Source organism: Aulostomus chinensis, chromosome 5 (genome assembly GCF_037954235.1).
Source record: "Aulostomus chinensis isolate RoL2024-O1b breed Wild chromosome 5, RoL_Achi_v1.0, whole genome shotgun sequence".
Classification (NCBI taxonomy): Eukaryota; Metazoa; Chordata; class Actinopteri; order Syngnathiformes; family Aulostomidae; genus Aulostomus; species Aulostomus chinensis.
Window position 1 is genome coordinate 10,914,511 of NC_141324.1, and position 23,730 is coordinate 10,938,240.

At 44.0% G+C, this 23,730-nt stretch overlaps 1 protein-coding gene and 1 long non-coding RNA gene across 3 annotated transcripts in view; one reads left to right on the top strand and one right to left on the bottom strand.

Annotated features, from left to right (window-relative positions):
* Nucleotides 1-390: 390 nt before the first annotated feature.
* LOC147261174 (myosin-7-like) lies at nt 391-19,237 on the top strand. Of its 2 annotated transcripts, XM_086203099.1 has the most exons (38): nt 391-422; nt 945-1,159; nt 1,252-1,395; nt 1,481-1,637; nt 1,729-1,756; nt 1,827-1,935; nt 2,068-2,160; nt 2,244-2,307; nt 2,415-2,513; nt 2,612-2,715; nt 3,175-3,313; nt 3,396-3,514; nt 3,591-3,740; nt 3,857-4,027; nt 4,117-4,426; nt 5,015-5,094; nt 5,189-5,394; nt 5,586-5,709; nt 5,890-6,026; nt 9,599-9,854; nt 9,943-10,185; nt 10,290-10,466; nt 10,542-10,687; nt 10,784-10,874; nt 10,985-11,374; nt 11,488-11,614; nt 11,691-11,809; nt 11,896-12,092; nt 12,163-12,346; nt 12,416-12,581; nt 13,808-13,932; nt 14,408-14,716; nt 14,806-15,009; nt 15,153-15,449; nt 15,546-15,650; nt 17,561-17,656; nt 17,749-17,883; nt 19,160-19,237. In XM_086203099.1, exons 2-38 carry the CDS (start codon nt 959-961, stop codon nt 19,178-19,180), a joined length of 5,823 nt encoding a protein of 1,940 aa, XP_086059225.1. In that variant the 5' UTR covers nt 391-422; nt 945-958; the 3' UTR covers nt 19,181-19,237. The 2 variants fall into 2 exon arrangements, with proteins under 2 accessions (XP_086059225.1, XP_086059224.1); XM_086203098.1 differs by lacking the exon at nt 19,160-19,237 and having other exon boundaries at nt 17,749-18,673.
* The window catches only part of LOC147261175 (uncharacterized), a 33,173-nt gene continuing 15,456 nt past the window's right edge, over nt 6,014-23,730 (bottom strand). The window contains exon 3 of the long non-coding RNA XR_015115710.1: nt 6,014-6,055. This is a non-coding gene — a long non-coding RNA (uncharacterized LOC147261175). The remainder of the gene's footprint in view (nt 6,056-23,730) is intronic.

A 23,730-nucleotide genomic window follows, 5' to 3' on the forward strand; every position in this document is an offset into this window, starting at 1 on the left:
TTCATACGGATCATCTGAACTCTTGCTGTATTTCAATTTTTTGGCAATTAAAAAAGCAGATATTCAGTTGATGATTTTCCCCCAATAAACAATAATATCAACTAATTGTTAGCACATGACAAAGGAGTCTTGTGACATCACACTCAACCTGAGCGAGTGGATTAATTCATAGCTATTCGGATATCTTGCCCACACATGAATGAAACAAGAGTCAGTGGATGTCAAGCCTGCACACTCACCCACCCTCCCTCCGAGCCCCATCCTCAGTGGGAGCAACAAATAGCAGTAGCTGCCCATTAAGAGCAACCATTCTCTCCCGATTCACCCCATATTTGGTCAATAGAGAAGCTTTATTAAGGGAGGGGGCTACCCTCAGCTACGGGGGCTCATCATTTCATTGCCTGAGGCTTTCCGAGTCAAAGGTAAGCAGAGCATCTATTTAACTGAGTCTTTGCTCAGACTGCCACGGCCGGAGGAACGGGATGCTGGTCTGCTTTGGAATCTTGTTTGGATCCAGTCGTTGGACCCTGACTACGCCCAGTGAAAATTGCTTGTATTTCCTTGAATGTGAAATGTTTGAGTAACTGCACTTTCCCCCACTTTGGTCCAAATCCAACTTTTATTTTATTTTATGGTTTAATATCTCATTAAGAGATTATGGCAAATTGTGTAGCCAATTTTTTAAAAAGGAAAATTTTCGGCTAAGATTTCGTTGAAACTTTTCTCTAATCTGTACAGTAGCTCAATGAGTCACATGGTCATGGAGACAAATGCAGGTAACTGCTGATGTTTTATAAATTTCAACATCTTTGCCAACACACTCTACAGTACAATAATACCTCTAACCGTATACATGCTCAGAAACGTGCAATGCTGCTGACTAATGTGGTGGATGAAAAGTTGTGCGACAGACATTCTATAATGATTTCAATGTTGTATATCAGTAACAGGTTGAAAAATGGGTGACGCTGCCATGGCAGAGTTTGGGGCTGCTGCATCTTTTCTTCGGAAATCAGACAAGGAGCGCTTAGAAGCCCAGACTCGTCCGTTTGACATGAAGAAGGAATGCTTCGTACCTGACGCTGAGGTGGAGTACGTCAAAGCAACCATCTCTAGCCGTGATGGAGACAAAGTCACTGCTGAAACAGAGTTTGGGAAGGTACATTCTTCCACATGTGGATCATTGTAGCTCACCTGTGTGGCAACCCTAGTCTCAGTCTCTGCTTTTGATGTGCTGTGTTGTTTGTGCAGACCGTGACAGTGAAGGAGTGTGACGTACACCCTCAGAACCCACCCAAGTTTGATAAGATTGAAGACATGGCCATGTTCACCTTCCTGCATGAACCAGCGGTGCTGTTTAACCTCAAAGAGCGTTACGCAGCATGGATGATCTATGTAAGCCCGTGGTCTCATGGTTCACCTGCATCCACAGACAGAGACATGTCAGCATGTGACAGCTCCATCCTCTCTTCTGTGTCAGACCTACTCAGGGCTGTTCTGTGTCACCGTCAACCCCTACAAGTGGCTGCCAGTCTACAACCAGGAGGTGGTTGTTGCCTACAGAGGGAAGAAGAGGAGTGAAGCACCTCCTCACATCTTCTCCATCTCTGACAATGCCTACCAGTACATGCTGTCAGGTGCCATCTATATTTAGGCAGTTACCTGGTTTGAATATGACATTCTTACATCACTCGTTACTGATATTGGGATCACTTCTTTGACTTACAGACAGAGAAAATCAGTCAATTCTCATCACGTAAGTGAACAAACTTCCTCAGTGCTTTAGGGTGGTTGGTTTTTGTCTAAGTTGTTGTGTCTCTACTCAGCGGAGAATCTGGTGCTGGAAAGACTGTCAACACCAAGCGTGTCATTCAGTACTTTGCCAGCATCGCTGCTGTTCCGAGTGGGAAGAAAGATCCAGCTGCAGAGAAAAAGGTTTTTACTGCAAAATACATTTAGGAATAAATCCCAATCAAATGCATAGTTGTTAAAAGAACTTAAAACTTCAATTGCAAAGAAAACTTATTATATTATACATTATATGTGTCTCTCTCTCAAAAACATCAGGGCACCCTGGAGGACCAGATCATCCAGGCTAACCCTGCTCTGGAAGCCTTTGGGAATGCCAAGACCATCAGGAATGACAACTCCTCCAGATTTGTGAGTGTCTGTGGGCTTCTGAAGAGAAAGTTTTCCACTGATGTGCATCCGGAGGAATGAACAAGTGCCTCTCCTTTGTTTAGGGTAAATTTATCCGCATTCATTTTGATAACCGAGGAAAATTGGCCTCTGCTGATATTGAAACTTGTAAGTAGCTTGGTTTTTAAGGTATTCATGAAAGTGCTTATCAGCTGCTAAAAGCCTGATCTATCAACCTATCAATGTACCACCATAACAAGTGACTTCTCTAACAGACCTTCTGGAAAAGTCCCGTGTGACCTACCAGCTCAAAGCTGAGAGAGATTACCACATTTTCTACCAGATCTTGTCTCAGGCCAAGCCTGAACTTCTGGGTAAGGGTACAAATCCATGACCGATAAGTCTTACTGTACAAATATGCATTGTATCATAAAATTCTTCCTCTTCCTATCTTAATGCACCATCATTTTAGAAATGCTGCTGATCACCAACAACCCCTACGACTACGCCTTCATCTCCCAAGGAGAGACGACAGTCGCTTCCATTAATGATGCCGAGGAGCTGATGGCCACTGATGTGAGCTGAAGCTGAAAATCTTATCCATTCATGGCTTCAACACTTTTAAAATGTCAAACACATTCCTGGGCATACACAATCTAGCTCAGTAATAACATGGTAATAGTTGGTTTTATAATGAAGAGTAACTAATTCAGTCATAAAATGTAATTACCAAGTACGAAAGCCTTAATTGCTATCAATAGGTGATATATAGTGTTTGTAATGGCTGGAAAACACATTTAAAGATAAAATAATCAAAATGATTTAGCACCACATGTTTGTACTGGAGCAGGAAGAGCTCAAGAAAGAGGGAATTGGTGAGTTACACAATTGCAAAATTTGGATTGAAAAATGTATTATGATGATATTAATGAGATAATAACCAATTTATAACGAGGTAATGTGGGTTGATGTTTCTAGGCTACCACATCATGAAGAGCACTCCTGTGTGAGTAAAAGTATTCCCATTTTATCCAGGATGCCTTTGATGTGCTGGGCTTCACTCAAGAAGAGAAGAACAGCATTTACAAGCTGACTGGCGCCATCATGCATCACGGTAACATGAAGTTCAAGCAGAAGCAGCGAGAGGAGCAGGCCGAGGCCGACGGCACTGAAGGTGATATAATGATATTGGAAACTAATGAAAGCTTGATGACATATTGATGCTCTACATAAAAAATACCACGATTCCTCCTCAGATGCTGACAAAGTAGCTTTTCTGATGGGTCTGAACTCTGCTGACCTCATCAAAGGTCTCCTTCATCCCAGAGTCAAAGTAGGAAACGAGTGGGTCACCAAGGGACAAACTGTTGCTCAGGTAAAGAACATAACATTTTTTATTATATTGTGATGTTTGATTCTACAAGTCTTTCTTAAGTCTATTTCCATACTAGGTCTACTATGCCGTCGGCGCTCTGTCCAAGGCTGTTTATGAGAAGATGTTTCTGTGGATGGTTGTGCGTATCAATCAGTCTCTGGACACCAAGCAGCCTCGCCAGTACTTCATTGGTGTACTGGACATCGCTGGGTTCGAGATCTTTGACGTGAGTTCTTTCAATTATTTCTTGTAGAAGACGTCATTCTACTTCCTTGTTCAGGTACTTGCCCATAACAAAGAGATTACTGTGGAAATAAGTGTTGTGTTCTGTTTTCATGCCAGTTCAACACCTTTGAGCAGCTGTGCATCAACTTCACCAATGAAAAACTGCAACAGTTTTTCAACCACCACATGTTTGTACTGGAGCAGGAAGAGTACAAGAAAGAGGGAATTGAATGGACCTTCATAGACTTTGGTATGGACTTGCAGGCCTGCATAGACCTGATTGAAAAGGTGAGTGATGTGGCTGCTAAATGTCCGTACAAGAATGCGATGAATAACTATAAATATATTTTATAAGGCACATATTTTGTTCTCCTCAGCCAATGGGGATCATGTCCATCCTTGAAGAGGAGTGCATGTTCCCCAAAGCCAGTGATACCACCTTCAAAGCTAAGCTCTATGACAACCATCTGGGGAAGTCAGCCAACTTCCAGAAGCCCAGAATTGTCAAAGGGAAACCAGAGGCCCATTTTGCTCTCATGCACTATGCTGGAGTTGTTGATTATAACATCAACAACTGGCTGGTGAAGAACAAGGACCCTCTGAATGAGACTGTCGTTGCACTCTACCAGAAATCTACTCTCAAGCTTTTGTCTCTTCTTTTTGCGAATTACGCTGGAGCCGATGCAGGTCAGTATTTAAAGAAACAGACAGCTTCATCAGATAACGGAGCAGTGACTCATGTTGGAGAGCAACGCTGACAGATACCCCTTTTATTTGCTCAACTGCACGTCATCATACAGTTAAAAATAATATAAATACTTTAAAAAGTTCCTTAAAATGACAAACGTACCATTTTCACTACACACAATTTTTAAAATGAAGCAAACATGTAACTTGATAAGTTCAATCTTTCATCCAACCATTGTTCGATTATGTCAGGGCATCACCACCCCCAGAGGCATTCAACCTAAGCGTCATGGTAAATACACCCTGATGAAGGCTGGTGAGCTGACACGCGTTGGTGTTATTTAAATGGTTTAGCCCTTAAAATAAATACTTTTCATCCTTCTGAGTGCCTGGACTGGGTAAAGTTTTACCATACTTTTATTTTTATGAACGTTTAACCCTTCCAAAAGAACCAGAGGATACCCGTAGTCTTCCAGTTCCCTTTTGTCCTGTCATGGTAAATAGCTGGGGAGGTAAATCTATTCAAACCAATGAGATGGACTCTAAAATGTTACACCATTACATAACTAATGAAACAATGATTTTCAGCTCAAGAGTCCGGAGGCAAGGCAAAAGGTGGGAGCAAGAAGAAAGGGTCATCCTTTCAAACAGTATCAGCTTTACACAGGGTGAGATGGTTAGGGTTCCTCTCAAAGACACATTCCCACCTTGAGTTGCTGTTTACATATGGTGTCACTTCTGTGCTATGTGGGGAACTAACAGGAGAACCTGAACAAGCTGATGACCAACTTGAGGTCTACTCACCCTCACTTTGTACGCTGCATCATCCCCAATGAGACCAAGACTCCAGGGGCCATGGAAAACCCTCTGGTGATGCACCAGCTGCGCTGTAACGGCGTTCTGGAGGGCATCAGGATCTGCAGAAAGGGCTTCCCCAACAGGATCCTCTATGGAGATTTCAAACAGAGGTGTGTTCAGGTGTATAAATCGGTGACATATTGACTGAAAGAACATATTGATTTTAATTGTGCAGTTCTGCCGTGTCAGATAGTTATTTTATTTGCCATCTCTTGGTACATTCTAAGGTATGTTAGAAACACAGTCATAAAGCTGGAGTTTATCTAAATAACAAAAGTATTCTTTTACCGTTTTTGCAAAGGTACCGTATTTTGAACCCCAGTGCTATCCCCGAGGGACAGTTCATTGATAACAAGAAAGCATCAGAGAAACTTTTGGGCTCCCTGGATATCGACCATAACCAGTACAAACTGGGGCACACCAAGGTAGGTGGGACACAAACAATTTTGCTTTATTATTTGGAACTGCACAGGGTTATCATATATTCTGGATTTGGAAATCAAACGTTTTCATTCATGTTACTATCAACACAAAGAACTATGGTTGGCTTGAACAGCACAAGTCATGACCTTCAACTGCTGATCTCATGTGTTTGCCAAACTCAGGTGTTCTTCAAAGCTGGGCTGCTTGGTCTGCTGGAGGAGATGCGAGATGATCGTTTAGCTTTGATCATCACCAGGATCCAGGCAAGGTCACGAGGTGTTCTGGCAAGAATTGAATTTCAGAAGATTGTGGAACGCAGGTATGTGCCCTTCGTGCCATGGACAGTATCTGGGCAGAGGAACGAAAAAGAGGACTCACTCAAAATGACATTTTATGCATTTTTTCACCAATCACACTCGATTCAGAAAAGCTATTCTACTGGGCTGCACAGAAATTCATGAAGTTAGCACACATTAAAGTAAGGCCTTCATGAAAGTACTGCCTCATGCACGGATCGAACCAATTCAGCTCTGGTGTCTGGAGGGTGTGGCTCAGTCTTTAGGCATGATCTCAGTCTATGTGGATATTAATTCTAATTGGTCGTAATTTTATGAGTGAATTGTCATAGAAGAAAAAAGCTACTCATGTCTGAGTTGAAGAATCATCAGATCATGGGACGTCTCAGTGCTTTGCAGTAACTTTGAACCAAAGGAGAAATATTCAAGTTTTTTCACACATGCAATGTAATCAATATTCAGCATGAAAGCCAATGATGCCACGAAGATACTTCAGCTAAACCTTTGGCACAACTGCACAAATATTGATTAAAATCCCAAAAGGCACATAGGTAGGCATTGCACAGGTGTTGGTGAGGACCAGAAAAACACATTTTGATACCCAAAGTAGTTGAAGTGTGTTAAATGCGCTTCATAACTTAATAACGGAAATGTGGTCAACAAAACACATATTGATATCGATCACGTTTATCTTACGCACGATTAGATCCCTCGACCAATTCACTTGAGATTAGAATGTATGTTAATGAGTTGCCGATACAGGAAAGAGCATTTCCATGTATGAAATAGGGGTGCAGGGTTTAGTCTGGAAGACATGGCCCAACCCTGCGTTGTCTGCTTTGATCAGATGAGCACATGACATTTGACACATGACACACACATTTGTGACCAATTGACAAATGAACAAAACATTTGACATCGATCCATCATCCATCTGTCCATCCACCCACTCATCCATCCATCCATCCATCCCTCCCTCCCTCCCTCCCTCCCTCCATTCCTCCCTCCATTCCTCCCTCCATCCCTCCATGTTCTCCCTCTTCTCCTGTTGAGGGTGGTGGGGGTGGAGCCTATCCCAGCAGCCTTCCCCCTGGACAGGTCACCAGTCCATGGCAGGGCCAACACATATAGACAGACAACCATTGACTCTCCCAGCCACATCATAATTGTGATTTCACCAGTGTTGGGCACGCAACTTTGAAAAAGTAATTAGTTATAGTTACCAGTTACTTCTCCCAAAAAGTAACTGAGTTAGTAACTGAGATTCAAAGATTTTGTATTTTTTTCTAACTGTTCAAGTCCTTTTTTGAGCTTGACGTTCATTTTAGTGTACTCTTCATCTAAGTATTTAGAAAATGTCGTCCTGCAGGCGGAGCCGCTCCTCCTCTCCTCTGAGGCTCTGAAGGAGTCAGAATCACCTGCTGACAGCGGCGGCCTGTTTTCAACAACATCACGGCCTCTTAGTTCCTTAAGTTCTGTCTTTGTCACAAGTTTTTTGGAGCTGGGCAGAAAAATCCAGCTTTGGCTGCTTGGATGCGTGGCTCCTGTCCTTCTTTGTTAGCAGAGCTCAAGTGAGCAGCACCTGTTGCTGTCACCATTAGCGGTGTCAGCGGTGCTTCTGGCCTCTATTTTAGCAGAGGCCTGGGCCGTCCAGAGGCGCTTCACTAAACTGGAGCTGCTAACACTGGACGTTGACGGCCTCTTTGCTCTGGGACGACGTCACCTACACTCAACATGGACGTTTGGCCTTCAACCTCCAAGAAGTTAAAGTAGTGCCTATCGTACATCTTGAAAACGCTGTTTTTCCCGCGATTCCGGACTTGTCATCTCTGATAGTTATGTGTGTGTGTGTGTGTGTGTGTGTGTGTGTGTGTGTGTGTGTGCTGCTACATGCTGGTTTGTGTGTCAACACCTGCCCACCTGATGTCTCTGGTTGGCTGAACATGAAATCTTACTTTCTCTTAGCCAATCATCATTACTGAGGTGGTTATCTCACCCCTCCCCTCCCCCCTCACCAAAGGAGAAAAAAACCCACACATTTGCAGCTCCATTTTTTTTTTTTGGCAAAGGCATCACTTACATGTGGTTTACCTTCCCCCCTCAGTAGGAAGCCACACAGCCCAATGAAATTAACTATAGTCACTAAAATGGTGTCAGTGTTGGGAGGGAGGTTGAAAAATTGATGGACACAGGAGTGTCTCATCAGGTAAAAAACAAACAGAGGTTCATTGGAGAAGGAAAGTGAGAGTGTGCTCGTATGCCTTCACAAAATCCTTATGAAAAAAGTGACTGAACGTAAATCCACATGAACACTATTTTTAGATCCCATAGCATGCAGCATACAACAACATAGTACTGAATACACTTTTCGCAGGCACCTGACAAAATTGCATAAAACTTTGTTTGATTGCAAAAGTGGCATGTTTGCACTGATGTGGAAATCCAAGGCAGTGTTTGGCAACAAGTGGACAGGACAAAACTAACCCCAAATGACATCTGGCTCACCAGATTATTTTGATAATCTGACTTTTAAATGAATTATTTCATTATTGAGGGGAGGCCCGGTAGAGCAGTGGTCCTCACTGCAGCCCCCCAGCAAGAAGTTTGTGGGTGGAGCCCCGGCTGCAGCACGGAGTCTTTCTGTGTGAGTCTCCATGTTCTCCCTGTTCCTGCTGGGTTCTCTCTGGTACTCCAGCTTCCTCCACAGTCCAAAGACATAAAGAGGGGACGAGGTTAATCCAGACTCTAAATTGACCGTAGGCGTGGCTGGGAGAGCCAATGGTTGTCTGTCTCTATGTGTTGGCCCTGCCATGGACTGGTGACCTGTCCAGGGGGAAGGCTGCTGGGATAGGCTCCACCCCCAACACCCTGAACAGGAGAAGAGGGAGAAGATGGAGGGATGGATGGAGGGATGGATGATGGATGGATGATGGGTGGATGGATGAATGGATGAATGGATGGATGAATGGATGGATGGATGGTTGAATGGATGGATGGATGGATGGGTGGTTGAATGGATGGATGGATGAATGGATGGATGGATGGATGGATGATGGATGAATGATGGATGGATGGATGGATGGATGAATGGCTAGTTTCATTTTTTAAGTGAATTTGCAAAAATATGAGGAATTCAAGCTGAATCGAAAGCTTTCATTCTCAAAAGTGCTGAGCAAAGTTTAACACGTTCTGTTGCTCACTCATGAAGCTCTGGAATGCCTCACATACTGGATCTGGGTGAAACCCAACCTGCAGCGTGTTTGCATCCATGACAGCAGGTCGGTCGGTGGGTGCACCAGTGTCTCTGTTCTTCGTTTCTCCTGGGGCATATTGAAGGACTGCCTCATCAGCTGATGTCCTGAAATAAATACACACCAATCAGTGCATGAACGGTGTGTATTAATACAACGCCTTGTCATGTGAAAAGGTCATAGAGAGATTTTCATATTGCAGGTGTGTCAAAGGTCTTTGGTGGTTTGGTTTTTCATGAACCTGCTGATGAACAGAACCAGTTAGGCTTGTTGGAATTGCCCAGAGTGTTATTACTTGCATTGATGTCATGTTACAATATTTCTTATGAATAAATATCTGGCAGGGATGCTCTACTGGTAATCCAATGGAACATCCGTTCATTCATGGGGGTCAAGAATTGGCCCTGGATGAAGCTGTTCTTCAAGATCAAACCTCTGCTGAGATCTGCTGAGGCAGAGAAGGAGATGGCCAACATGAAGGAAGAATTCCTCAAGTTAAAAGAAGCTTATGCCAAATCTGAAGCCCGTAGAAAGGAACTAGAAGAGAAAATGGTTTCTCTTCTCCAAGAGAAGAATGACCTGCAGCTCCAAGTTCAAGCGGTGAGAACAGCACTAAGCCCACTTTTGTTTTTCGATGACAGCATCATCAGTCTATCCGCTAACGCTGATGGCAATAACTATTTGGCAGGAGCAAGATAATTTGTGTGACGCTGAAGAAAGATGCGAAGGTCTGATCAAAAACAAAATCCAACTGGAGGCAAAAGCTAAAGAGCTGACAGAGAGACTGGAGGATGAGGAGGAGATGAATGCAGAACTGACGGCGAAGAAGAGGAAACTGGAGGACGAGTGCTCTGAGCTGAAGAAAGACATTGATGACTTGGAGTTAACTCTGGCTAAAGTGGAGAAAGAGAAACATGCCACAGAGAACAAGGTGTGAAAACTGCATTATTTCTAGGGCCCTCAATATCCAGTGTGTAAACAAGAAGCATGTTGGTTTGCCTTGCTTGTTTATAATACTCATTTCCTAATTTTCAGGTGAAGAACTTGGTGGAGGAAATGGCTGCCCTGGATGAAATCATTGCCAAGTTGACCAAGGAGAAGAAAGCCTTACAGGAAGCTCATCAGCAAACGCTGGATGACCTGCAGAGTGAAGAAGACAAAGTCAACACTCTGACCAAGGCCAAGGCTAAGCTGGAGCAGCAAGTGGATGATGTAAGAATCCTGCTCTTATTGCTATTTAGAGTAAATGAGTTGACAGTGAAAGGCTGTAATTGTGATCCTCCACAGCTCGAAGGGTCCCTCGAGCAGGAGAAGAAAGTACGTATGGACCTTGAGAGAGTGAAGCGAAAGCTTGAGGGAGACCTGAAGTTAGCTCAAGAGTGTATCATGGACCTTGAAAATGACAAGCAGCAACTTGAAGAGAGGCTGAAAAAGTAATCCTCTAACCAAGAAAATTCAATAAAAACTCATGACAAGATATTTGTATTGACTAACAAATGGAAGAAATTTTTACTTTTTTTCTTTCACAGGAAAGATTTTGAAATTAGCCAGCTATATGGCAAAGTAGAAGATGAACAAGCAATGAGTGCCCAGCTCCAGAAAAAATTGAAGGAGTTGCAGGTAGTGTTGAACACAATGCTGTTGTACAAGGATGTAAGATGTGCAAATGCAAAAATGTCATATTCAAATCCTGTTTTTTATTTATTGCTTTTTTGTTTATTTTGGTCTAGGCCCGCATCGAGGAGCTGGAGGAGGAGCTGGAGGCTGAGCGAGCGGCCCGGGCCAAGGTGGAGAAGCAGAGAGCAGACTTGGCCAGAGAGTTGGAGGAGATAAGTGAGAGGCTGGAGGAGGCTGGTGGAGCCACGACGGCCCAGATTGAGATGAACAAGAAGAGAGAGGCTGAGTTCCAGAAACTCCGCAGAGACCTGGAAGAGGCCACTCTGCAACATGAAGCCACGGCTGCCACACTGAGGAAGAAACAAGCTGACAGTGTTGCTGACCTGGGGGAGCAGATTGACAACCTGCAGAGGGTCAAGCAGAAACTGGAGAAGGAGAAGAGCGAGCTCAGACTGGAACTGGATGATGTGGTTTCAAACATGGAACAGATTGTCAAGACAAAGGTGAACTTTTGTTTGTTGTATTGTTTTTACTATCCATCAGGTGATAAGCATTTCTTTATTGTCAGGGAGTTTCCTTTCATTCATTTTGATGACTAATTGCTGGTTTTCTTTAGAATAATTTGGAGAAAATGTCCAGGACTCTGGAAGACCAGATGACTGAATATAAAACAAAGGCAGAAGAGGGACAACGAACCATCAATGACTTCAACATGCAGAAGGCAAAACTTCAAACTGAGAATGGTATGGATCTGATTTGAACCACGTGCAGTTGTTTTGTGTTTGGAATCTCGCATTTTATTCTTTTCTGTAAAACTAGGTGAGCTTTCAAGGCAGCTTGAGGAGAAGGATTCTCTGGTGTCTCAACTGACCAGAGGAAAACAGTCCTACACTCAACAAATTGAGGACCTTAAAAGACAACTGGAGGAGGAAGTCAAGGTAGCAAATACATTGGAGGGAAAATTTGAGGGTACTTGTGAAGTGTTGTAAAATGTGATGCAAGTAAATGTTCAATGTCTTTTTAGGCCAAGAATGCTTTAGCCCATGCAGTGCAGTCTGCTCGCCACGACTGCGACCTGCTCAGAGAGCAGTATGAGGAGGAGCAGGAGGCCAAGGCTGAGCTGCAGCGCAGCATGTCCAAGGCCAACTCTGAGGTAGCTCAGTGGAGAACCAAGTATGAAACTGACGCCATCCAGAGGACTGAAGAACTGGAGGAGGCCAAGTAAGTCACAGCTACTATCACTTGTCAAAATTTGACAGCAGTTCACTACATAAATTCCATGATCATCCAGGAAGAAGCTGGCTCAGCGTCTGCAGGACGCCGAGGAGGCTGTAGAAGCGGTGAATGCTAAATGTTCCTCTCTGGAGAAGACCAAATACAGACTGCAGAATGAGATTGAAGATCTCATGGTGGATGTGGAGAGGTCGAATGCTGCTGCTGCTGCTCTGGATAAGAAGCAAAGAAACTTTGACAAGGTGTAAATCTTATTCTTGTTATTTTCAAACTAGGCACAATTGATCATCTAAGACATGGACTATTTTCAGGTTGTGTCTGAGTGGAAGCAGAAGTATGAGGAGTCTCAGTGTGAGCTGGAGGGCTCTCAGAAGGAAGCCAGAGCTCTGAGCACTGAGCTCTTCAAACTGAAGAACTCTTATGAAGAATCTCTGGATCATCTGGAGACCATGAAGAGAGAGAACAAGAACTTACAAGGTCAGGCATCATAAAAACTTTCAAAAGTAAATAAAATTCATAAAGTGCTTTTTAGAACTCAAAGTTGCTTAACCAAAATACATTAAAGACAAATAAGTTTGAGTATGATGGAGTCCATTGATGGAGCTAGCGTTGATGCCATACAGAAGTGAGATGCTTTATTTATCGAGGTTGTTATCTACTTTGCTGAAGGTTGTCTTGGAACTGATGAGGAGTTGAGTTTTTTCACTGTTGAGATGTTTTGTTGCATCCAGGATTTTTTGCCAACAGTCATAAATTGATTATGGAGAGGAGTGGCTTGTGTGGGAGATTTTAAATTGTAAATGGTAAATCAGAGTATCATCTGCGTAATGGTGAAAGTAGAATTAGATGTATGATGTAGACGATGAAGGGGAACGGGCTGAGTACAGGATCTTGTGGAACACCTTGTGAGACTGTGGACGTACCGGAGGAAGGGTTGTGAAAGGAGATAAAGTAGAACGCTTCCTTTTACCCCGTTTCAAGTATGTGTTTTGTTTACATTTTTTTGTGTATTTGTTTGTCAGTCTGATAATTTATCTATTTTCTTGTTCCTGTCTTTATTTTTACTGTTTGAAACAAACCCAATCAATCAATCAATCAATCAAGACAATATCAACAAGATGTTATCGCTCACAGTTTCAAAGGTTTCCCTTGAGTGCTCGGGCAGCACTTGTCAGCACGAGTGAGGACATTTTTGAGTACTCTGTGGAGGTGTGCGTTTGTGCTGGGGAGTTGATGAAAACCAGCCTGGAGGGGTTCAGGTAAGCTATTGGAGAGCAGGGGGATTTTGACTTCTGTGGCAACAAGGTGTTCCAAAGTTTTCCGGGGGAAGGGGAGATAAATTCAGGGAGTTGAGGCTCAATGGATCAAGCCAGTGACAGTTTTGAAGGTAGAGGGGACAATACTTTTTTGTGAGTGACAAGTTGAAAAGGTTGGGAAGAAATTTTCCGAGGACAAGATGGCACTTCTATAGGAGAGATTTGGGGGGGAGCTTGAAGGAGCAGGTTGTTGGTACGGTGAGGAGCTGGGAGAAGGAGGAGATTGTTCAGTGGTATAGAGGGTTCTGGGGCCACGGTGGGAATCATTTATGATGAAGTAAACGGACTTAGCAAGAGTAAAGATATCTTTGTTAGCAAAGAAGTATAAAAAATGAATGTATATTTTATATACGTATACACGACACTTTGTTCTATTTTGACCCTTAGAGGAAATATCTGAGCTCACTGAACAAATCGGTGAGAGTGGAAAGAGTATTCATGAGCTTGAGAAGATACGAAAGCAGCTGGAGCAAGAAAAGTCTGACATCCAAACAGCTCTGGAGGAGGCAGAGGTTTGTTGTTCTGTCTAATGTAGGAACCCAAACAACATACAGGTACAATGTAGATGATCTGAACAAGCAAGTGCCTCACACATGCACTCTCATCTTACTAGAGGGTTGAGTCTGTCTACCTGCATGAGTGAGAAGGGAAACCTCTCAATTTTACCAGTCTAGTCATTTTGTATCCCTTCTCTATCGTCAGAAAATTTGAGGAGCCACTGAAAGAATGAAATTGCAGGTATTTAAAGCAGAAATGAGAGTCTCTAGCATGTCTGGCCTGGAATGCTGCTTCCTTACCTTACGGTCATTCACCATTTCTGGGTGACGAGCTAGAATGAGATAGTTAATGACCTACCTTAATTGTTCTTGAGACTCAGTGCTTAGGCACTGCCCTCGAGTTCAACTACAGGTCCTGCATACAATTGATCTGGTTAACGTGCTTTGTAAATGAAATTCTCTTAAATGGACATGCTTTCTGTATTTCCAGGCCTCATTGGAGCACGAGGAAGGAAAGATTCTTAGGGTCCAGCTTGAGTTCAATCAGGTCAAGGCAGACATTGAGCGCAAGCTAGCCGAGAAAGACGAGGAGATGGAGCAAGGAAAGAGAAACCACCAGAGAACTGTGGATACTCTTCAGAGTTCTCTTGAGGCTGAGACACGCAGCAGGAACGAGGCCCTCCGTCTGAAGAAAAAGATGGAGGGCGACCTGAATGAGATGGAGATCCAGTTAAGCCAGGCCAACAGGCAGGCAGCTGAGGCCCAGAAACAACTGAAGTCCGTTCACGCACATCTGAAGGTAAAGTGGGGAGAGAAACTGACCTGCTATGGACGGTTCCAATTCAGAGTGATGCTCAACATTAATGAGGTGAATTTCCTCCCATTCAGGATTGCCAGATTCAGCTGGATGAGTCTGTTCGGGCCAATGATGATCTTCGAGAGAACATTGCCATTGTGGAGAGACGCAACAACCTGCTGCAAGCTGAACTGGAGGAACTGAGGGCTGCTCTGGAGCAAACAGAGAGAAGCAGGAAACTTGCTGAGCAAGAGCTGCTGGATGTTAGCGAGAGGGTGCAGCTACTGCACTCCCAGGTCGGACACAGAGAACACTCTCAATCCCACTTCACTCTCAGATGGTCTTGGATATTGTAAAGAACTCACAAGTTCTACTTTTCTGAAGTGCAGCAAACATACTTTCTCTGATTCTTCCATCTGTTGTCCTAAAAAATATCCAGAACACGGGTCTGATAAACCAGAAGAAGAAACTGGAGGCTGATGCGTCCCAGCTTCAGACTGAGGTGGAGGAAGCAGTTCAGGAGTGCAGGAATGCTGAGGAGAAGGCCAAGAAGGCCATTACTGATGCTGCCATGATGGCAGAGGAGCTGAAGAAAGAACAGGACACCAGCGCTCACCTGGAGCGCATGAAGAAGAACATGGAGCAAACCATCAAAGACCTGCAGCACCGTCTGGATGAAGCTGAGCAGATCGCCATGAAGGGAGGGAAGAAGCAGGTGCAGAAGCTGGAGGCCAGGGTGAGTTTGTCAGGTCATATCTGGCAATATTTCCAATTGTAAGATAAATGAGATGGTGATCTTTAACTTTTAGTAATGATACCCTCCATTCTTCAGGTCAAAGAACTTGAAAATGAGGTGGAAAATGAGCAGAAAAAGGCGAGTGATGCTACAAAGGGTGTTCGAAAGTATGAAAGACGCATCAAAGAGCTCACCTATCAGGTAACTATATCCATTTGAACCCAAAATTTGCTTCTGTCAGTAACAGTATGGTATATGCACATCAGTAGCATTGTCAGAAATAGGACTCCTTTGGTGCACACTCAGAAATTATTTCCATGACTTATCAGAAATTATAAAGTGGGTATTAAGTGACAAAACAGCAACTGGTAAAAGTCAACAAGTCGTAGTTTTTGAGGCAGATCATTCCACTACTCTGCACAGAGGACAAAGAGACACTCACATTTCTGGCTCTGACAGTGCTGCCCATGGCGTACAGTGCTTCTACTGTGCTGCTATGGAGCTTAATTTTAGTGACTTATAGGATGTTTTAGCACAGGAAGAAGCCTAGTTGAGGAATATACTTTCACAGTGTACCCCCTCTCTAAAACACAACAATATAGCCATAACATAGAAACAAATATAACCATACATTGCTCAGGTGTAACTGTCATCGAACACATGATGCTTTCATGTACTCTTTGACGTCCATGTCTCTCAGTACACTATATATGTACACAGTTGCTCTGTCATGATCACTGTAGGAAACAGCTTCTCCCCAGAACAGCTTGCAACAAGCACTGTGATCAAAACAGGAGGCAAACTGTTCATTCAGAGTCTGACATCAATAAAGGAAGGATACAATTGACCCCCGATGCAGCTTTTGTTTGAGCAGCTGCCCAAATACACTCAATGGGGCTCCTCCACTTCAAGTTCTTACCACTTGCTCATCACCTTAATATTTACAGCTGGCCCAACATGTCTGATGTGGGCAGCAGGGAGGCAGCAGCCTTCATTAGTCCACAGGAGTCATTCATAAACTGGTCTTGAAGTTCCATCAGCTCACTGTCAAGATTCAAAATCTTCAAAGAATTTAAGTCCAAGTAACTCACCTGACCACTGTTGAGGTCATAAATAAGTCAGCAGAATTGCAAAGTATTTCTTTGCCTGCTACATCCAAGGTCTACACATCATTTTTTCAGGAGGTCATTAGTCAGACTGATGATTCTCTCAAATTCCTCATCTGGGTTGTTCCTAAATATAGCCAAAGTTTCTTTGGATGAGGTCAGTCACTAAAACAGATGGGACTGTAGGCTTTTTGTCACGTTATCACTGGCACGAACAGCTTAGAAAATTCAACAAGTGGAAGATTGACTTTTGGGTCTGTATTTGTTGCGGGACAAACCCTGCAACTATCTTGGTCTTGCCTGAGCCCTCTGCAAACGCACCCAGTTTTTCCAGTATAACGTCATACAAAGACTAAACTTGGCCCACAGACTCATAGTGGGAACTCTATCCAACATCCGCTGAGCGCATAAGCACTGACAGGGTTTGTTGGGGTGAAGCTTTTTTGGATTTGTAGAAATTCTGTGTGTCTGTTGTCTCAGGTCATGAAATGGTGCAGTGACCTTGAAACATCACAAAAAACAAAAAACAAAAACGCATCTCCACAGTAGGAGACAGTGTTGAAGCTGTTGAAAGAACAAGACTCAAGGGATGTGAGAGGCAGCACATACACTGCAGGAGCCACATTTTTTTTGAGCAGGCCCCCCAGATTCCCACCTGACATGACTGACACTCCCTCAAAAATGAAACCCATCTCTGGTTCTGCTCCATGGGTGCCCCGTGGGGGTGAAACAGCAGCAAAACTTAGACTTTCCACAGTTCAGCTCCAATGAGGCTTGCTGAGGTCAGGTCAGCAGCTGTGGATTGGTTTGCTGGTGTTTCATGACAGCGGATGATTTTTTTTTGACAAAAATCCTTTTGAAATATATTTAAAATGTTAAAATATTATAATTTGACATTCATAGACCATCTTTGAGAAAACATGGTTGTGAGACTGTGGCTGAACATTAATTCTGCATCTAAATTGTGGGTGTGTAAACTGCAATCAAATGACAATTTGTATGCAGACTGAAGAGGACCGCAAAAATCTTGCCCGTCTTCAAGATTTGGTGGACAAACTTCAACTGAAGGTCAAATCCTACAAGAAAGCTACAGAGGAAGCTGTAAGTATTATGAATTGAAAAGTGAAATTTGCATTTCACCTGTGAAACCAAGAATTCATAATACTTGTATCATGGTGTTTTTGCTAATCAAGGAGGAGCAGGCCAACAGTAACCTCACCAAGTTCCGTAAGATACAACATGAGCTTGATGAAGCTGAAGAGAGAGCTGATATTGCAGAGTCTCAGGTCAACAAGCTACGTGCCAAGAGTCGTGTTGTGGGTTCAAAGGTTGGTATCAAGATCGTACACTTTGAAAATTAAGAAGAATTTAAACAGATGAGAAAATCAAGCAATGGCATCCAAAATGACAATGAGGTATTCTTTACAACACTCCACTGGTTTAGAAGACACATCACACACTGGTTCATCCATTATGACGGAAAGATACAAAGAGTACTACCTTGAATTAAGATTAGAAATACAGGATAACAGTTGTTTGCCTTTATCATGTGTCCATGTCAGATTGAACTTAACCTTTGACCACAAAAACTTTTCCAGATCATTGTTGAGTCCCAGAAATGTCCTAAAGCATCCTGGAAATATTCCTCATCCAGTCGTCCCAGTGGATGTTTGTGTCAAATTTTGAAATAGTTCCACCTGGACTTCCTGAGATATTGCGTTTTTATGGGGTTACAGTGACATTGACCTTTGAACACTAAAAGGATTTCAGTTCATCCTTGAGTCCCAGCAGGCATTTGAGCCAAATTTGGAGAAATTGGCGGAAGACGTTCCAGAGATATTACGTTAATGACAACAGGACGACACTGCAACAGGCTAGCGACCTGTCCATGGTGAACCCCACCTCTCGCCCAAAGTTAGGTGGGATAGGCTCCAACCCCCGCCACCCTTAACGGATAAGCAGTGGAAAATGGATAGATGGATGGATGAATGAATGATGGATGATGGATGGATGGATGACAGGACATACATATAGATGGACAACCCAAAATATATAAATACCAGCACGGAGGCAAAAAAAAAAACTATAGGTGTCAGTGTTAACGTGTTATTAACTAGTTAACCCAACATCCCTTTATCGCCTATATTTTTTTTTTATCATGATTAACACGCACAGTGCTTTTTGACCCTTTGGCCATGCCGTAATTTGCGGAAAACCAGAAGTGAACGCACCTCTCGTCACACACGTGAGATGCAGCCGGTTGCAGCTTGTAAACAACTGAGAGCAGATGAGTGTTAAGGTAGGATGAACATAGAAAAGAATATGTCAGTTTTAAATGGACAGTTCAACTTCAAAGCCCTGCCGGATGGAAGTCTTGACAGGAAAAAGGGATATGCATTCACTGAAAGCTGAATTTAGTTTCTACCGGAGTACAGCAATCTTAAGTATCACTTGTGATTAATCGTGAGTAACTTTGGACAACCATAAGATTAATCGGATTAATTTTTTTAATCGACTGACAGGTCTAATAAAAACATACAGAGTAGTATTACTGTAATATATTATTGTTTTAATACTGTAAATGTTTTATTCATTTTCTTTCAGAAAGGATTTGATGGAGAGTAAAGTGCCCTCAGGAATGTCTGTCCCCGAGGCACCTCCTGCTGTATAACGGTGTCTCCCTAAGTATGTTTTTTTTTGTCATGTAGAATAAATCAAGTCTGTATCTGAAATAGTTTTTTTGACTTTTTATTGACAAAATTTTTGACGCTGATTTATATAACCAATGAATAATGACAAGCATTTGTCTTCAAGCTTCATTCCATATGAAGTTGATGGAAGTCAATTCCACTAAAACTGACAAATGTATTATTTAGAAGTATGGACTTTTCTCTGCTCTGTCCAGTTCATTACTCTCTAGGGTCCATTTACAGCCAAAAAAGCCTTCATCAGCATCCCTGTCTCCAGATCTTGCCCTGTCCCGCCCTGACGTTTGTCACATAACTATTATTGTGAGACTTAACCCCTGGTCCTAACCCTCAAACACATGACACATTTCTTATTTAGGACAATATCAATCTGTGTCTCTTCTTTAATTTATTCCAACCATTTTTTTTAAGGAAAACCACCACAGTGTAGTGTTCACTAAGCAGTCATGACCTGATGTTGACCCCTGCCAGTCGATCAGATTTAAGTTGAATTGGCAGGACAAGCGCCCCTTGCCAGCCAATCACAAGAAAGTTGAGTCTGGTGTAGCAGACACAGAAACTTCCTGATTTTCCATTTTTCTATCTAAATATCTACGAATATAAAATTAGAAAGATGACTCTAAAATCTGAATTATGAATTGATCTGATAAACAAAAAGGGGAAAATTGAATTCAGTTTCCCTGTTTTTCATTTCTTACGAGGAAAATAGAAATGATGAATGTTTCACAGGTCCTTTTAGGCATCAGACACCAACAAAGGTTGGGAACGTTCAGTTAGGGTGCAACCTTTGTTCTCTGAGTGAAGAGACTATCTCTCCACCCATTACATATTACATATGTATGGGGAATTGACCTACTGGATTGTGCAATGTGGATACTCTTAAAGACACACCGGTTGTACTGGCCATGCCCTTGATAAGTGTTGTATAAAACACAAGAGTTGGCATGGGATTAGCGCTTTATATTGATCGGCACACGCCTCCGAGTGGCTCTCTGGTGGGGAGATAGTCTCTTCACTCAGAAAACAAAGGTTACACCCGTAACCCAACATTGTCAATCGTTTCGAGCTCTCTCCACCCATTACATTGTACATATTATGGGGAACCTCTGTAAGACACCCCATGGGGAGGCCGTGCAGACCAGCACAAGTGCAAATAGACAGATAGATAGACAGATAGATAAATGAACTATTTACACTAATTACAAACCCCCAGGCCTGATGGCACTGCCAGAAGCCAGTGCTCCTTGCCTTGAGCCCAGTGGTGAGACACCATACTGGGCCTTCCAACCCGACAAGATCCAAGGGTGTCACTGAGGGGTGAAGAAACTCAGATACCTTCAGTATGCAAGGCTGCATGAGTTGAACAAATGATAAACTGGGCCCCTCGGGCCTCAGTGTTGGAAGCAAGAGTACACACACAAACACAAAAATAGGCTCCCTTTCAGGGCCTAGTTGCGGCTAGCACCTGCTCTCCAAAGGATGGGTTAGCTGCTATGGTAATTGAATACTTTTTCGCAAAAGTTGAGGGTGTTGACCAGGTGGCCGCTTAGCAAATCTCCCTTAGAGAAGCATCCTGCCATGGTGCCCTTGAGGTTGCCATGCCCCTTGTTGAGTGAGCATGGAGCCCTAGGAGAGCTGGCCCATCTGTTTCTGTTTAGGCCTGTCGGATGGCCTCTCCTACCCATCTGGACAGTCCTGACAATGACAGTGATTTGCCCAAGTGCTCTGCCTTGAAGCATACAAACAGCTGGTCTGTCTTGTGCACAGAGTTTGCGTGATTCATATCACACAACAGTGCCATGACAGGGCATAGGGCTGACGCCTGATGCCCAGTTCCATCGTCCTTCTGAGTGCGGGACAATGGGCTGAGCTTTATGATTTAGTTCAGATTTGCTCTGGAGAGTACTTTTAGGAGGAAGGTGGGGTAAGGCTGCAGGCAGCAGCTTACAATACTCCTGATGGACAAAGCATGCAGCTCCCCCATTTTTAGCTGCTCCATTCCCTATTCAGCTGAGCAGACAGCTAGAAGTAGAGCAGTCCTCAGTGATAGCCAATTCAGCTCGACTGTCTCGATTTGCTCAAAAGGGGCTCGCTGGAGTGCCCCCAACTCTCTTTTGAAGTCCCACAGGGGCACGCTTGGTGCCTAAGGTCGCACTGTTTGTCACTGGGCACCCTTCAAGAATTGTGAAATGAGGGCACATCAGCATCCCGACAGACTATGGTTCCCCATTCATGAAACCTTAATCGCTGCTACCATGCCTCTGAGGGTGGCAGGATATGTTGCGCTGTGGAAATGAGGGGGCCACATGATGGGCCTCAAACCAAGAGGTGAACTTGCCCCAATGAAAAGCATATGCCGCATGGGTAGAAGGTGCCCTTGCCGACTCCAGTGCTTGGATGACTGCCTCTGACAAGCCTAGGGCCCTGAATTCTGCCATTTCAGGGGCTATGCCCACAGTTTCAGGCCCTGCAGGAACGGGAGAAACAAGGTGCCATGTGCCTTCAGCAACAGGTCTTTCTGATTAGGGAGCTCCCATGGGAGTTCCATTCCAGAGTGATACAATTTCTGAGAACCATGGCAAGTAGGGTCAATTTAGGGCCACCAAGATCACTGCTATTAGAGGGGATGGAGAAGGCTGAAAGCGGGAAAAGGTATACAGCAGGCCTTGAGGCCACTGGTGGGCCAGAGCGTCTGTACCGAGTGGTGGGTTGTCCCTTCCCAGAGAGCAGAAAATTGGAGGCAAACAGATTGGCTATTGCTGTCCTGAAGTGACGCAAGATTTGTGCAACAACCTCCAGATGGAGCCTCCATTCAGGCTCAGGCTTCCTGCCAGGTCATTTCCTGCCTGTAATCCTGTCGCTGTGTTGTTCGACTCTCTCAATCCTCCCTCAGGTGCACTGCTAACTTAATCGCTTTAAGCACCACTGTATACTACGTTTTGGTGTAATACATAGGTTTCTGTCACTTAAGTCTTTAGCAGGACTTTTCTCTGAAATTCCCCGTTCTATTTGTTATATTTGCCACAGGTCCACTAGCTCACCTTAGCATACTAGCTATGGCTGCTCTCTCTCTTTTTCCGCCTCTCCCCCCCACCTCTCCTTCCCTCTCCTACTCCATGTGCCAGATGTTTAGTTACTCCTCTGCCTCCTTTAGTGTTAATGGTACGTGTAATAAGTGTAGTTTGTTTGTAGTCCTGGAGGCAAGGCAAAGTGAGTTAGAGACCTGGCTCCGCACCATGGAGGCTAGCGCTAGTCCCTTAGCTTCAGGAGCTTCTCAGTCCACCTTAGCGGGTGTGGAGCCACCTAACCTAGCCACTGCTAGCAGCTCCCCTGCAGCTCCCGAGCAGCCGGGAACTAGCCAGTCCCGCTGGGTGACATCACGAGGGAAACCTAGACACAGTAAGCCCGTGTTTGCCCACCAACCCGTTCATGTTTCCAACCGCTTTTCCCCACTCAGCGACACACCCGCTGAGAGTAAAACTCTACATGTCGGCTCTGCTGCTCGCAGCCCCGCTGTGAAGCCGACATCAGTCATTGGCAGCTCTGTTCTCCGCAACGTGAAGGTAGAGACTCCAGCAAGCATAAAGTGCATCCCAGGGGCCAGAGCGGGTGACGTTGAGGCAAATCTAAAGCTGCTGGCAAAACGTAAGGTTAAACACAGTAAGAGTGTAATACATGTCGGCGCTAATGACACCCGGCTTCGCCAGTCGGAATGAACTAAAGTTAACATGGCTTCGGTGTGCAACTACGCTACCGTAGTTTTCTCTGGCCCACTGCCCAATTTAGCAAGTGACGACATGTTTAGCCGCATGCGTTCATTCCATCGCTGGATGTCTAGGTGGTGCTTGGATAACAACGTGGCTCATAGACAATTGGAGCTCCTTCTGGGGAAAGCCTGGTCTGATTGGGAGAGATGGCGTCCATCCTACTTTGGATGGTGCATCTCTCTTATCTAGGAACAGAGGGCAGTTTGTTAGCCATACTAATCCCTGACAAGCACCGAGTTCAGACCAGCAGGCAGAGCTGCAGGTTAGGGTGACTGTCAGCTTCTCCCTCCCAGAGTGTAAAGCAGAGAAACCACTCTTATTTGCTGGGGTGTACCGTCCTCCTGCACCTTATTCTGAGTTCTTAGAAGAACTCCCTGACTTTCTGTCTAACTTGGCATTGAACTCAGACAAAGTCATTCTAGTGGGTGACTTTAACATCCATGTGGACGTCAATGATGATTGTCTGGCCACTGCGTTTAAGTCTCTTCTTGATTCTGTTGGCTTCTGTCAGAGGGTAAACAAACCCACTCACACTTTTAATCACATCCTTGATTTAGTGCTCACTTATGGAATAGAAGCTGACCTCATCACAGTTCTTCCTCAGAACCCCGTCCTGTCCGATCAGTCCTTAATTACATTTGAATTTACTTTAACAAATTATATCCTACCTGGGAAAAAGTCCCGCTTCAGTAGATGTCTA